The following is a 13,129-nucleotide window of genomic DNA, read 5'->3' on the forward strand; positions in this document are numbered from 1 at the left end:
TATATACAGAGAACAGTAGTGTGCAACACTATACAGATTAAATATTGTGTGACCACAGCAGTGTGCACATGTGTGAGATGAGTAATGGTGCAGTAATGCAGTGACTGTAGGATAAGAGTGGTGATAAGAGTGTATCAGTAATATCTATGGCCTGTAGCTGATGATGGTGTTCAGCTGTTGAGGATGGTGATGGTCTGAGGGTAAAAACTGTTCCTGTGTCTGACAGGCAGCTAAAAGAGGTTGAGACCAGGGTCATACAGGAGTCTGTATGATATTCTCTGCCCGTTTTCTGGTTCTTGAGCAGTACAAGTCTGGCGACTAATAGTATTAGGAACAGGATTGGGACCAGATTTAGGATTAATATTGGGATTACATTCTTGTTTAGGGTAAAATGATCAAAGTTCCTTGTTGCACCGTTGTTGTCCCGAAGGGCCGTCATTTCGCTCCACTGTGCACTTGTACGCAGCAGGAAGGACAATAAAAGCCTCTTGACTTAATCTGACTAGTTAACCTCCCACAAATCTCGTAATACACAAAGTACTCTCAGCTGAACATCCGTGTCTCCATTCCATTACAATCATTATTAAGTGTATTACTGTGTACTGTGTCTTGTGCAGCTTGGAGGTGGAGGCGGACATACTCTCAGGAGTTTTATTAAAAGAAAAAAACAAAATAAAGCAAACAGACTAGAACAGGAACACAGACTGGGGAAAATAATCCAAATACTAAAACTAACAAACTAAACAAACAGAAACCAAACAGGCCAAGCCAACAAACCACAAACGGACATGAACATACATCCACATGAACACGCCAAAGACCAGATGAGGGAAGGTTGAAACAAAGGGGTATTTATACACCGGGACAAACGAGGAACACCTGAGACTAACAGGGGGCATGGCTAGAGAGGAGGCACAGGTGGGAACACTGACGAACAGGCGGGGCTAAGACTGACAAACAAACAGAGACCAAACAAAGAGACAGATGTGACAATTACCAAGATACTATCACTCTAAAATGGGAGGAAACTGGAATATCTGAAGGAATATAAGAATCGCTTTTAAGTTTTAACAAGAATTAATACCAATAATACCAAATAATAATAAATAATACTTCACCCTTCACTAAACACTGCCATAATATCTTACAATCGAAGTTGTAAAACTGTAACAGGAGTAACAGAACCACTGTGTCTATGACTGTTATGGTGTTGGGTAATTTAACACAGCAAAACAAAACTAACTAATATACAAAAAATTATATATATATATATATATATATATATATATATATATATATATATATATATATATATATATATATACTGCAGAGCATTAAGTGTAAAACGAACAGACTGAGAAACAACTCCTAGCCAAACACACTGCCCTGACACTTTTTGAGGACCCTTTACCCATACCTGGACATTTTATTATGCTACTGCTATTAATTCATTCATGCTGCTACACTCGTCTCATATTGTGATCATATTGCTACCACATGTGATGCAAATAACAATAAAGTATATATATAAAGTGTGTATATAAAGTGTGTATAAAATGTGTATGTATCTAACTTGTTTTCCAGCTCAGATGACCATGAAGGGCTCCACTTTGGCTACTCCAGCAGCCTAAAGATGAGCACCAGCAGGTTCTTATCTCTTAACACTGCGTCCTTTTCCTTAAACAATCAGTACCCAACCGTCATATCATGTCCTAAAGTCCTAAAGGGTAGACCTGAGTGGATAAAGAAATATCTTCTGGCCTGTAGGTGTAACCGGTGGATGTCAAGACCGCTGACACCAATAAATAGAGTAATACAGCCTTTAGGATTGGTAACGGGCTTCTTCTTCCCTCCTCACCTCCTCGTATGAAAGGATATAAATATATATAGGATATATAATACAGTGCATTTGCTTATAAGAAACCCCGGAACAGGTATGTATAAATCTGGTGGGTTGCCTATGAAGATGTAGGATTAAATAAAATAAGACATAAGGCAAGTTAAAGTTAAAAGGGAAGAGGCTGGGGAGGGGAGGAGACCTAATAGAGGAAAAGGGGGAGGGGGGCGTCCCAACTTGAACTGCTCAGCACCAATTTAGGCCCTATTACAGAGGTAAATGTTGTGTAATTAGATTATTTAAATGTGCATAGATTTGACCTTTGTTACACTCTGAAGCTGCTATTTTAAGGAAAATTGAAACACAATGCTTTTAATCAAACAAATGGTTCTTATTTACATTTTTGATACTGGAGGAAAGGGACTGGTTGCAGTAGTGCATCAGGTTGCATGGTGGTCTTCACTGATCCAGTGTTTTTGATTAGCATTGGGTTTCTGTCTTGTCTTAGTCTTACTTCAACCCTTTGTAATTTCTCATACCTATGTTTAGTTTGTAATCCTTCTAATTCACTTTACACTATTTCTCAATCCCAGCTACATTTATCAGATGGGGGTCTGACCTTCTACCACGTAGCAGAAGGCACCTGAACACCAGCCCAAAGTTCCCTGAGTTCTCCTTCTTTTCTAACAATCTCCTCTATGTTGCCATGATCTGTACAAGCAAATTCAGCATTAGCATCACAGTCATGGAAACCAAAGTCTCTAAGCAACCGCTTAAAACATGATAGCAGGGGGGGGGGGGGTCTTTGGTCACCTGATGACAGATAATAAATGAAATACTAACATCTAGACATACTAAATGAACAGTGCAATTACAGACAAATCCATGCAGCTGTCTTAGTTTCTTTATTTCGTTTTTGCATTTATTTTCTTTATTTTCTTCATTTATGTACAAAACATGAATTAGTATTTCATTGAAAATGAATCAATAACAGTTTAAGATTGTCTATAATAATGTAGCAAAATTTTACCTACATATTTGATACAAATTCTTGTAAATTGATTAAAAAAACATGCAGTAAAACAGCACAGTTATTTAATCTGTCTGAAAAAAACATGGATCGACAAACACACAGTACATAAATCAGTATATATTGCATGTGGGATGTTCACATCCACACATAAAGTCTGGCCATAGGGCGTACTGCCTGTTGAAAGGAGCCCTTCTTAGGCACTTGGCTGCTTCTCTGTCACATCGGCAGAGGATTTTTTCACATTTGTCTTCAAGGGAATCTGGAGAGAAGCCACATCAGAGCACATCAGCACATAAAAGACTGTTTTGCATACGAAGGGAGACGGTTTAGGACTGTAATAAGCCTATAATTATCTTGATGAACTTTCCAACAGATGAATGCGAATACACTATATGTCTAAAAGTTTGTGAACAGCCCTTCTAATGAACACATTAGCTGCACTTATTGCTGAGACATACACAGCTTGTCTAGTCCCTGTAGAGAACTACTGCCAATAGAATAGGACTGTCTGTGGACTAGAGGGATACAAAGCCCCCAGCATTGAGCTGTGGAGCATGTAGTGGAAATTTTGGATGGTAAAGAGTTGGGAAGTTGGGTGGTGAATGAGGTGACCTCATTTTGTGACCTCACTAACACTCTTGTAGCTGTATTGAATCAAATCCTCCCAGCAATGCTCCTCCAAAATCTAGTAGAAAGCCTTTACTTGGACAGTAGACAGAGTTTCTCCAACAAAAGCAGGATCAACTCTTTTTAATATCCTTTATTTCCTCGAGGAAACAACGAATGAGCAGGTGTCCCAATACTTTTGTCAACGTTATGTGAGTGGCAGCTGTTTTTGTGAAAGAAACCACCTCCAAAGTAACGCTGCCCGCGTAATAAATACGTGCTTCTTCCTAAAGAACGCACAGTAAACATCCTTATGAGTGTGGCTTTCAGCATATATTTAGGTGTTCTGCAGTTCCTGTGGTATAAACAGGCTTAAAATACCACGAGATGTGGGTGCAGAACTGTCCCGCTTGGCCTCGGCCCCACAGCAGTTCTCAGATATACTGTTTTCCTCTTACGTCCTCAAACCAAAGGGAGTTACTAACAAGGAGATTTAGGCCGGATTTGGTTCTGATTGGGTTCATGTTTCCTGAGTCTGGCTGCATTTTCCCCAGCTCTGTCTGGATTCAGTGAGCGCACAGCAAAGCTCCCGTGCTGTTTAGCTAAGGGCTGCTAATTTTCATGTTTCAACTGCAACACATACCACAGACGACCTCCTTGTTCTCACAAGCCCACTGATACTTGTCGGTTTTCGTTTGGCAGCCTGCAAACTCTGCATCTCCGTAGCAGCAGTCATGCTTGTGGCAGCACCTATGAAAGCAGGAGGGGAGTGGCAGCAGATCAGGGTTAATTATTTACGGTGGGATTTGACAAATTACACACATTAAATCCCAATTCAAATCCTATTTATAATAGGGGCAAGAATGCCTTACACCAACCAGTCTGTGTCAGCCCCTCGGTATCACGCCCTCCTCCGGGGCGATTCCGAGTCGCCGCCCACAGGCTTCCTTAAGGACTTTTGTTGTGTTTCCATTCTGGTATTGATTCAATGATTCAGTTCAGTGTCTTGATTCATGTTCATGTGTTTGATTCAAGTTCATTATGTCATGTTTAGGTAATGTGTTTCACCTGAGACTGGGGGTACTTAAGGAGCTCAGACACTGAGCTCCTTGCCAAGAATTGTTAGTTTAGGACCTAGAGGTAGCCTGAGAGGTTCAGGACACGGATCATGGTTTGGTTAGGCCAGCTTCGGTTCTTTGTTCAGGTCCTCAAGTGGACCATCCGGCTATCTTGGGATTTAGCGAGGAGCTTTCGCTTGCTCCCTGGGTTTAACTGCGACTCTCGCTCCAGCTAGGCGACCCTTTTCCACGCTGCATTGTCAGGTTTGGTCTACCTAGCCATTTATGGTTCAGCGGCTGGTTCCCCAGGTCTTTTCCCCAGTTTTGAGTAGTCTCTGTGTGGTTCACGCGTGTCCTTAGTTTTCCCCTTAGCCTCCCCAGGCACGGCCTGTATGTTTTGTTTGTATTCCCCTCGTTTCCCTACCCTGCTTGCTTTCATTTGCTTGTTGTATTATTCCATTTTGTGTTGTCAAAAGTACTTGCATTGGACCCATCTCTGTGACTGTTCATCCCTCTGTGTCTGGCCTAACCAGCCATGACAGTCTGCAATAAACCAGTACCAGTTTCTCTTTAGGATTGAGGGTTTATTAAGGTGGTATTCTTTGTTCAATAAAGCCTGAATTAGACCACCAAACATTACAGTGTATTCATTATGACCTTAGTAAATTAGTAAATAATTGGATAATTGTGTGAAAAACACAAATAATTGCATTATTACTTATAAAAATGTGTATTAGACACATTGGACACACCGCCCTGTTATGAATAAAAATGTGGTAAAATGTACTGTAATGTGCATTTTATGTACCTTCAGATATTGTAGGTTATACTCCTCAGTAATTACAGATTAAACAGGACTAGATACATTGCATAACAGGGTGGTTTATTGTGTTTATCATGTATTATTACACCAAATAGTAATAAGACTAACCACATAACAGTCCTCCAATTATACACTACTAAAGGCCATAATGAATAAAGCTTAAGGCACAGTGAATAAATCATTTATAAATGTCTATTCAGGCTTTATTAAACAATGAAAAAGACCTTAATAAATATTGAATTAATGAAACCTCGCAAGTGCGCCCCCTAGTGTTTGAAAATGTAGTTCTGCTGCATCTGTAACTCCAGCTCAATCGTTAATGAAGTAGAGATGATTTTCCCCGCTGTTACATAACGATGGGCGGCGATCTTCTACATGTTAACGTTGACCCCCTGAGAAGTGTACTATTAATTACCAGATCTATTCACACATGGGCTCATTCAGACATTCCCCAGAAAGCCCTGGTAATGTCCTGTTCAACTGGTTCAGACATGTGCGATCACACATACAGCTCCTCCGGATAATGTCCGGATATGATTGGGTTACTGTGAATGTGGGAAATGGGCTTTCCTTCATTAATTCAAAACCAAGACTAATCAAAAGCTGAGTCAGGATTGGACCAGACTGATTGGACAAGCTGCGGGTCTTTATCTACAAGATTTTATGCATTGTACTGCTGCCACACGATTGGTTGATTAGATAACTGCATGACATTTACACATTTATATTTATGGCGTTTAGCAGACGCTATCTGGGCACGTTTTAAAAAAAGGGCTTCACTGTTTCCTTAAGAATAACCTCAGCTAGTTTGAATAGACTAAAATTCAAAGACCCCTCTAATCTTAGACTCTACTAAACACAAGTCAATATGGAGTCCATAGTGCTCTACTCTTCACCCAAGTACTCTCAGAGGAGGAGGGTCTTCAGTCTGGGTTTGAGGACAGCGAGTGTTGGACTCTGCTGTTTGGACACCCAGGGGAAGTTCGTTCCACCACTTCGGTGCAGGACAGAAAAAAAGTCTGGACGCTCGTCTTCTGTGGATCTTAAAGGATGGCGGGTCGAGCCGAAAGCTGGAAGGGCTCTTGGTGCAGATCGGCTTTTGACCATTGCCATCAAGTACGGAGGGGCTGGCTGGTCCAGTCTTGGCTTTGCAGGCCAGCGTCAGGGGTTTGAGTGATGACCTGGGCAGCAGCTACAGGAAGCCAGTGAAGAGAGAACGCAGCAGAGGAGATACATGGCTGAAACTACCCACCCATGCCGCTGCATTCTGGATTAGTTGCAGGGGCCTGAATGAGTAGGTGTGCAGGCGTTTCTAATAAATTGCTTGTGTATATATATATATACATTAATGTGCAATCTAGGATGTCCTCTAATGAAATGTATATAATTACATGGGAATGAGGGCTAAACAAATATATAAATACACTGTCTGTGTATGAGACATTTCCCTGCCCTGAGAGTTCCTTTGTGTTTGTCATTGTTATCTCAGGAGGACTTGAGCTGACAGTTGCAAAGGGGACAGTTCGCAGACAGACTGATAAATGAGGCAAGGCCAAGGGACCTTCTCCTCCAGAATAGGCCGTGCGTCTAGGACATGTGGTTTCCTTTGTCTCCCGGACTTGTGTTTCATCTTTGCAAACAGAAAAGAAAAGAACTTCTTATCATCCGGCTCACATACGCACTCTGTCATCTGCTATTGTGAAGCAATTTCCTGCTGGCTGTGTACATCGTCTGTAAGGGGGAGTGAAAATGAATCCCTTTCTTCCTAAACTGAGGCTAAAAGATGCTTTATGGGTTCCTGATTTTGGAGAACTCCAGTAGCTGTGATTAGGAAGTCAAGAGACAAAGAAAGTGCTATTTTCTGTGTGGTGAGTGCTGGGTGGAGCCGCCTTCAGAGGTCCCAGGCCTGTCCGCAAACTGTGTCTCAGTCATCCCCGTCACAAATAGCACATTTAGGAACTGGGGTGATATATTTGGAAGTGTTGCAAACAAATAAGTCACTAACATCACTGTACTGATCTACACTCCAACTGCATTAGAATGGCAGTATGTCATTGTAGATACTTGAGAAGGCCTTACCAGTCTGCCCTGTCTCTTGGCCAGCCTTGCCCTCCGAGGCCACAGTAACATCCATACATCATATAAGCCAGGGCTGACCTCCCTGTGCTGCATTTGATGACTCCGGCTAGCTCCAGCAGCCCCCTCTTACTCCGTACGGACTTCTGGGGCACCAGCGAGGCCATGCTGACTGGAACAGAAACAACATTGGGAGGGTAAGACCAGCTCTGTGTCCATGAGGAGGCACTGCAGAGCACTGCTGAAGGATCTGTCCTGGCTTTGCACTCATATAAAGAGAACTACCTGCACACACGTGTGCTCTTGGTGAATGCTGCAGTGCTGCCCTGTCTTGCTCAATATGGTCTTCAGAGCCCCAGTCCTCTCATATAACGTCTATATTTGTGTACAAACTCACAAAAATTGTTACTGGAGTGATAAGGGCACATCTTCAGTACCTGTCATCAGGGAACTACAAGGTTTCTAGGTTCAACTACAAAGCCAAGACTGGACCAGCCAGCCCCTCTGTACTTGATGGCGACGGTCTAAAGCCAATCTGCACCAAGAGCCCTTCCTTTGACTTGCCATCCTTTAAGATCCACGGAAGACGAGCGCCCAGACTTTTTTCTGTCCTGCACCGAAGTGGTGGAACAAACTTCCCCTGAGTGTCCGAACAGCAGAGTCCTGGAAGGTCTTCAAGACCCTCCTCTTCCGAGAGTCCTCAGGCGAAGAGAAGAGTACTATGGTCTCCATATTGACTTGTGTTTAGTAGAGTCTAAACTTAGAGGTATCTTTGATTTCTAGTCTGTTTAAACTAGCTGAGGTTATTTTCTGAGTAAACAGTGAAGAACTTTTGTAGGTCGCTTTGAGAGCCTCTGCTAAATGCCTTCAATGGAAATGTAAATGTAAGGTACTGAAAAAAGGGCCTGTCTCTCATTCCTCTCCTGTCCAATGGGAACGTGAATGTAGCCCAGCTGTAAAACTGTACGAAATGTGTTCCTACAGTTTCAGGATGGCACAAAATGATCCTGGGACATGTTCCTATGGACTTTCTGACCTGCCTGTTCCTCAAGAAGACAAATATGGAAAATATGGAAGGTCTTCTTGGAATATACTAATGTATGCAAATATGTCTGCCGTAACATATAGAGCATTCATATGACGGTTCGACTGATGAATGTAATTGACAAATTCTATAATTCTGTCTGAATGCATTATTTATTTGATTATAATTCTCAAATTACAGTCATGTTTTAGACAAGTAGAGAACTTTTGGAGCTGTTTTTCTTCACATTAAGAGTGGGCTTGTGTGTGGCCCTGATATGTAAAATGTCTAATACTGTTCCCCAATGTCAAAACTAGACCAGTGTCAATCTATTAAATAATTTTATGGCGTTAATCACAACAATCACCCAAAATTAATTACGATCAATCACAAGTTAAAATGCTAGCTCGTATGTTCTTGAATTATTTGGCGGGAGAACAAATAAATGTGCCTAATAAACTGGCGAGGTTAATCTCAGTGTAGTTCTGAGAACTTCAGCCTGGAACACGACGAAGCTCAGACACATAAGCTTTAATAGAGAAAATGCTTCACCAACTTTTTAAGAGATAAATGGATGATCAGACAGAGGTATAATCCATATTTCAGCATGAATAAAGTGTAATCTACCTTCTGAGCTCAACAGTAGCGACACTGTGTTTACATCGCTAAATAAAAGGACTAATATTTCACAGGCTCTGTAAAGAGAGGGCCCTACGGGAGGAAGTTGGGGCCAAACGTGTAGTAAAGATGATTAATTTGGGTTAAAGAAAGTTTAACATGTTAAAGTTTGTAGATTAATCGTGTGCGTTAATGCGGTAACGTGACAGCACTAGTTAAAACCAATTTAAGAACCCCTAAACTGTACAAAGTTTAACTACAAACTGGCCTATCAAACAGAAAACTCTCAGTTCTGAGTGCTTTCTGAATGAAACACATACATACGGGGCAGCCAATCAGAACAAAGCTTATTTACATATATCAATATTAAAGGTATAGTACCAGAAACAGCCTGCTTATTTCTAAAGGATGAAAAGAGGCTGGAAAATGGTGACGTAAAAAGTTACTACAGCCTCCCTGCCCTGAGTCCCTCCCTGACTGTTATCTCAGGAGGACTTGAGCTGACAGTTGCAAAGGGGACAGTTTGCAGACAGACTGATAAATGAGGCAAGGCCCAGGGACCTTCTCCTCCAGAATGTGGAGGACATGTGGCTTTAAGTTACAGAAATGCTGTACTTTTAGGGTAAATCAACTTTCTAGCCAATTAAACATCATACCTACGGTTCCTTTTTTAATCTGACAGTGAAAGGTCCACTAGCCGGCGTGGAACCACAAATCTATACACAGCATTATCATATCCACACCTGTATGACAGTATGAAGGTGAACTCTTGTACACAGTGATAATCATATACAGTAGCATTATCTCTAAAAGATTAGGCAATATTTATGAAATTTACATTTTCCTATCAGCTTCATACATGTATAAAATAAGGATTTCTAAGTGGTTCCTGACTTCCTGAGTTAAAAAATAAAGACCATTAAAGACTTCTAGAGTGGCCGCCCGCTTATCTGGCCCGACCTGTTAGAAGACTGACCTTTGGGATCCCATTTACCTGTGTTAAATTAGCCTCGCCCCACCAGACTGACCACCAGGCTCCCCTGCCACCTGTGTCAGATTAGCTGCCCACCCTCTTGCCACTATGCTAAAATTTACATGGACTCACATGGAATTATCTGTCACTATTATTATTGTTACCACAATTAATCATTGTTACTCTCATTACTCTGACAATCTCAACTATGATCACACTATATTATGATTATTATGATCATTAAATATCGATCATTATGATGTTATGATTAGATCAGAACACCTGAGCAGTAGAATAGTCTGTGGTCTGTGGTTCAGTGACTTTTATCAATAATTAATAAATAGTTCTGATCAGAGGAGGATGGGTCGGGTCCTCCTTGTGAGTCTTGGTTCCTCCCAAGGTTTCTTCCTCCAGCTCTGAGGGAGTTTCTCCTTGCCACTGTGGTCTTTGGCTGCTCACTGGGGGTCTCTAGGTCACTTCAGAAAGGGCCTGCTGTTAGTTCATTTGTCAGAGGAAGCAGAGGAAATGGGCGAGGGTATTGGTACACCAGAATCAGGACAGAGAACCTGGAGGTCAAGAGGGCACGGTCTGACAACACCAGGTGAAGGTTGCGACTTTATCTGTTGTTACTGTGCCGTTAAATCATCACTATGTAGCAGTTTTACCTTAAAATGGAGATAACAGCTTCAAGATCATTGTGGTGTTCACTTGTGTCATACCTGCCCCTGTTCTGTCATGTCTGCCTCGGTTTTGTGTCATCATGTGCTCCCAAGCACATGGCCCTGTTTGTGTCTTGTCAGTTCAAGCTCCTCCTGTTCATTAGTGTTCCCACCGGTGCTTCCTCTGTAGCCACGCCCCCTTGTTAGTCCCAGGTGTTTCTAGTGTCTCCCTGGTTAATCTCTGGACCTTCCTTTGTGTGGTCGTGTGCAAGTTGGTTCCCATGTTTTTTTACGGTTTGTTAGCGTGTCCTGTTTGCTTCCTTTGTTAGTCTTAGTACTTGTTTGTTCTGCCAGTTTGTTAGTTTTAGTATTTCTTTTATTTTGTATGTGTTCCTTTTGTAGTCCGTTTGCTTTGTTTTGGTTTCCTTGTTTTTGCTCTGTTTTGGTTTTGTTTAATAAATACATGCGATTACGTCCACCTCCGCCTCCAAGCTCAACACATCGTAACAACCTGTCAAAATATTTGTGTAAAATCCTGAAAGGGACATGCTTCTTTCACTTTCAAAGATGCTTCTCTGATGTGTCTCTCAGCTTGTCCAGAAATGCTTGTGTAAAGCATGTCCTTTAGGGGTTGCTCAAAGTGTAAATTACACTTCCTCCAGACTGTAGGGGGAGCCCAGGAGCAAATCATGCTACTTTAAGAGCCACATATGTAAATGACCTGTGTTCTGTCTGCTCTGTATTGAGTCTGGATACGTTCTTAAAAGTGAGGTGGTTAATGGTCAAAAAAATGGTCAAAAAAACAAAAAGAGCAGAACCTTTTAAGAATGCATCTGTTGTGCTTGCAAATCTAATTTACTACAAAAATACTTTTAAAATCTTTAATATTTTTAGTCATTCTCCTAAACCAACACCCCTGGTCACTTCAGAAAGAGCCTGTTAGTAGTTCATTGGGTGTTTTGGGAGCTGGGGACACATGCAACCGTGTAATGGCATTACTCCAAAAAAGTTTTTGGCATTTTTATTTAAAATAAAATTATATTTAAAAATAAAAGTAATGTTTGCTGTTTATGTTTGCTTTTAATATAATTTTGACTTGTTTGATTTGGCTTGAGCTATTTGAGCTGTGTAGGTGGAACCTAAGTATTTTCTGACCATAAGACCACATGGATTTTCCTGCCCTGACATCAGGCCAAGAGAACTACCCCCATTCTGACTGGCTTTTTAACTCAAATGCACTTTAATACACACATAATGTACACAGGGTCATATGAAACTCGCTTGAAGTGCATTTCAATCCTATTAGGGTTTGAGGTACATTGTATAAAGAATAAGAAAAAGCATGGCCAACAGACAGGTCTAGTCCAGGAGCAGCGTCCTTTATCACGAGGCTGAATAGATGTTTGCTCTAGATGGCCAATATAGACTTCACAGGACGTAGTAACTCATTGTCTTTGCAGCTGGCAGGCCACCAGACCACTTCATACCCTTCTTAACTGAACCCGACAGGTGGAATGCGGCACTCAGGCTGCACACTGTATCACACGTAAACCTGCTAGAAGGTTTTCCAATAATAAAAATAGTAAACTTGCCTTGAAATGCCTTTAAAAACCTTAGAAATGCAGAGCAGCGTGCTTAACAACTTAAATTAACAACAGAGTCATGGTAAAAAGGGTAAATAGCAATAGAAATATAAATAAAATTAATAAATGCAAACAAATATATACATGAACACATTGATAAATAAATTAAATAATAAATTAATAAATATTACTGCACGATACAACTACACTACATGTCCAAATATTTGTGGACACCCCTTTAAATGAATGCATTCAGACACTTTAAGTTGCCCCCATTGCTGACACAGATGTGCAAATGCACACACAAACACACAGCTTGTCTAGTCCCTGTAGAGAAGTACTGCCATTAGAATAGGACTCCCTGGAGCAGATAAACATGGACCTACTGGCACCATGCTGCCTAATGCCAGGCGTGGGCTAGAGGGGTATAAAGCAGTGGAAGAACTGTGTTCTCTGGAGTGATGGACAGTGCTGCAGTATTTTTTAAACCATTGAAATCAGAAGAAACGTTAAATAAGCAGGTGTCCCAATACTTTTGTCCATACAGTGTATGCCAGCATTTTCAGACATCAGTGCTACAGAGCTACCCCGACTACTCTTGTTTTGACAGTAGTTATTTCCAGCAGTCTAGTCCAATGCTTTTCAGGGAGACCAGGGTTGTACAAACTTAAAAGACCAACCTGAGAAGAGCAGGAAAGTTCTGTACAGCGCCGTCATTGTGTGGACAGCTCAGAGCAGAGCCGGCGTATTTACACAGACCTCCTGAACAGGCTCTCAGTTCCAAGCTTTTTTTAGCCTCAGTCTGGAATAATCTCCTGAGCATCACTCCATTCAGAGCT

General features: G+C 41.4%; 1 protein-coding gene across 1 annotated transcript; it reads right to left on the minus strand.

Moving 5' to 3' along the window:
- Nucleotides 1–2,980: 2,980 nt before the first annotated feature.
- pla2g10 (phospholipase A2 group X) lies at nucleotides 2,981–13,129 on the minus strand. The gene is made up of 4 exons (XM_072674937.1): nucleotides 12,971–13,129; nucleotides 7,437–7,605; nucleotides 4,120–4,226; nucleotides 2,981–3,129 (listed from the first exon to the last, which is right to left on the minus strand). Exons 1-4 carry the CDS (start codon nucleotides 13,005–13,007, stop codon nucleotides 2,981–2,983), a joined length of 462 nt encoding a protein of 153 aa, XP_072531038.1. The 5' UTR covers nucleotides 13,008–13,129.

The sequence above is a fragment of the Salminus brasiliensis genome, chromosome 3 (assembly GCF_030463535.1).
Source record: "Salminus brasiliensis chromosome 3, fSalBra1.hap2, whole genome shotgun sequence".
Classification (NCBI taxonomy): Eukaryota; Metazoa; Chordata; class Actinopteri; order Characiformes; family Bryconidae; genus Salminus; species Salminus brasiliensis.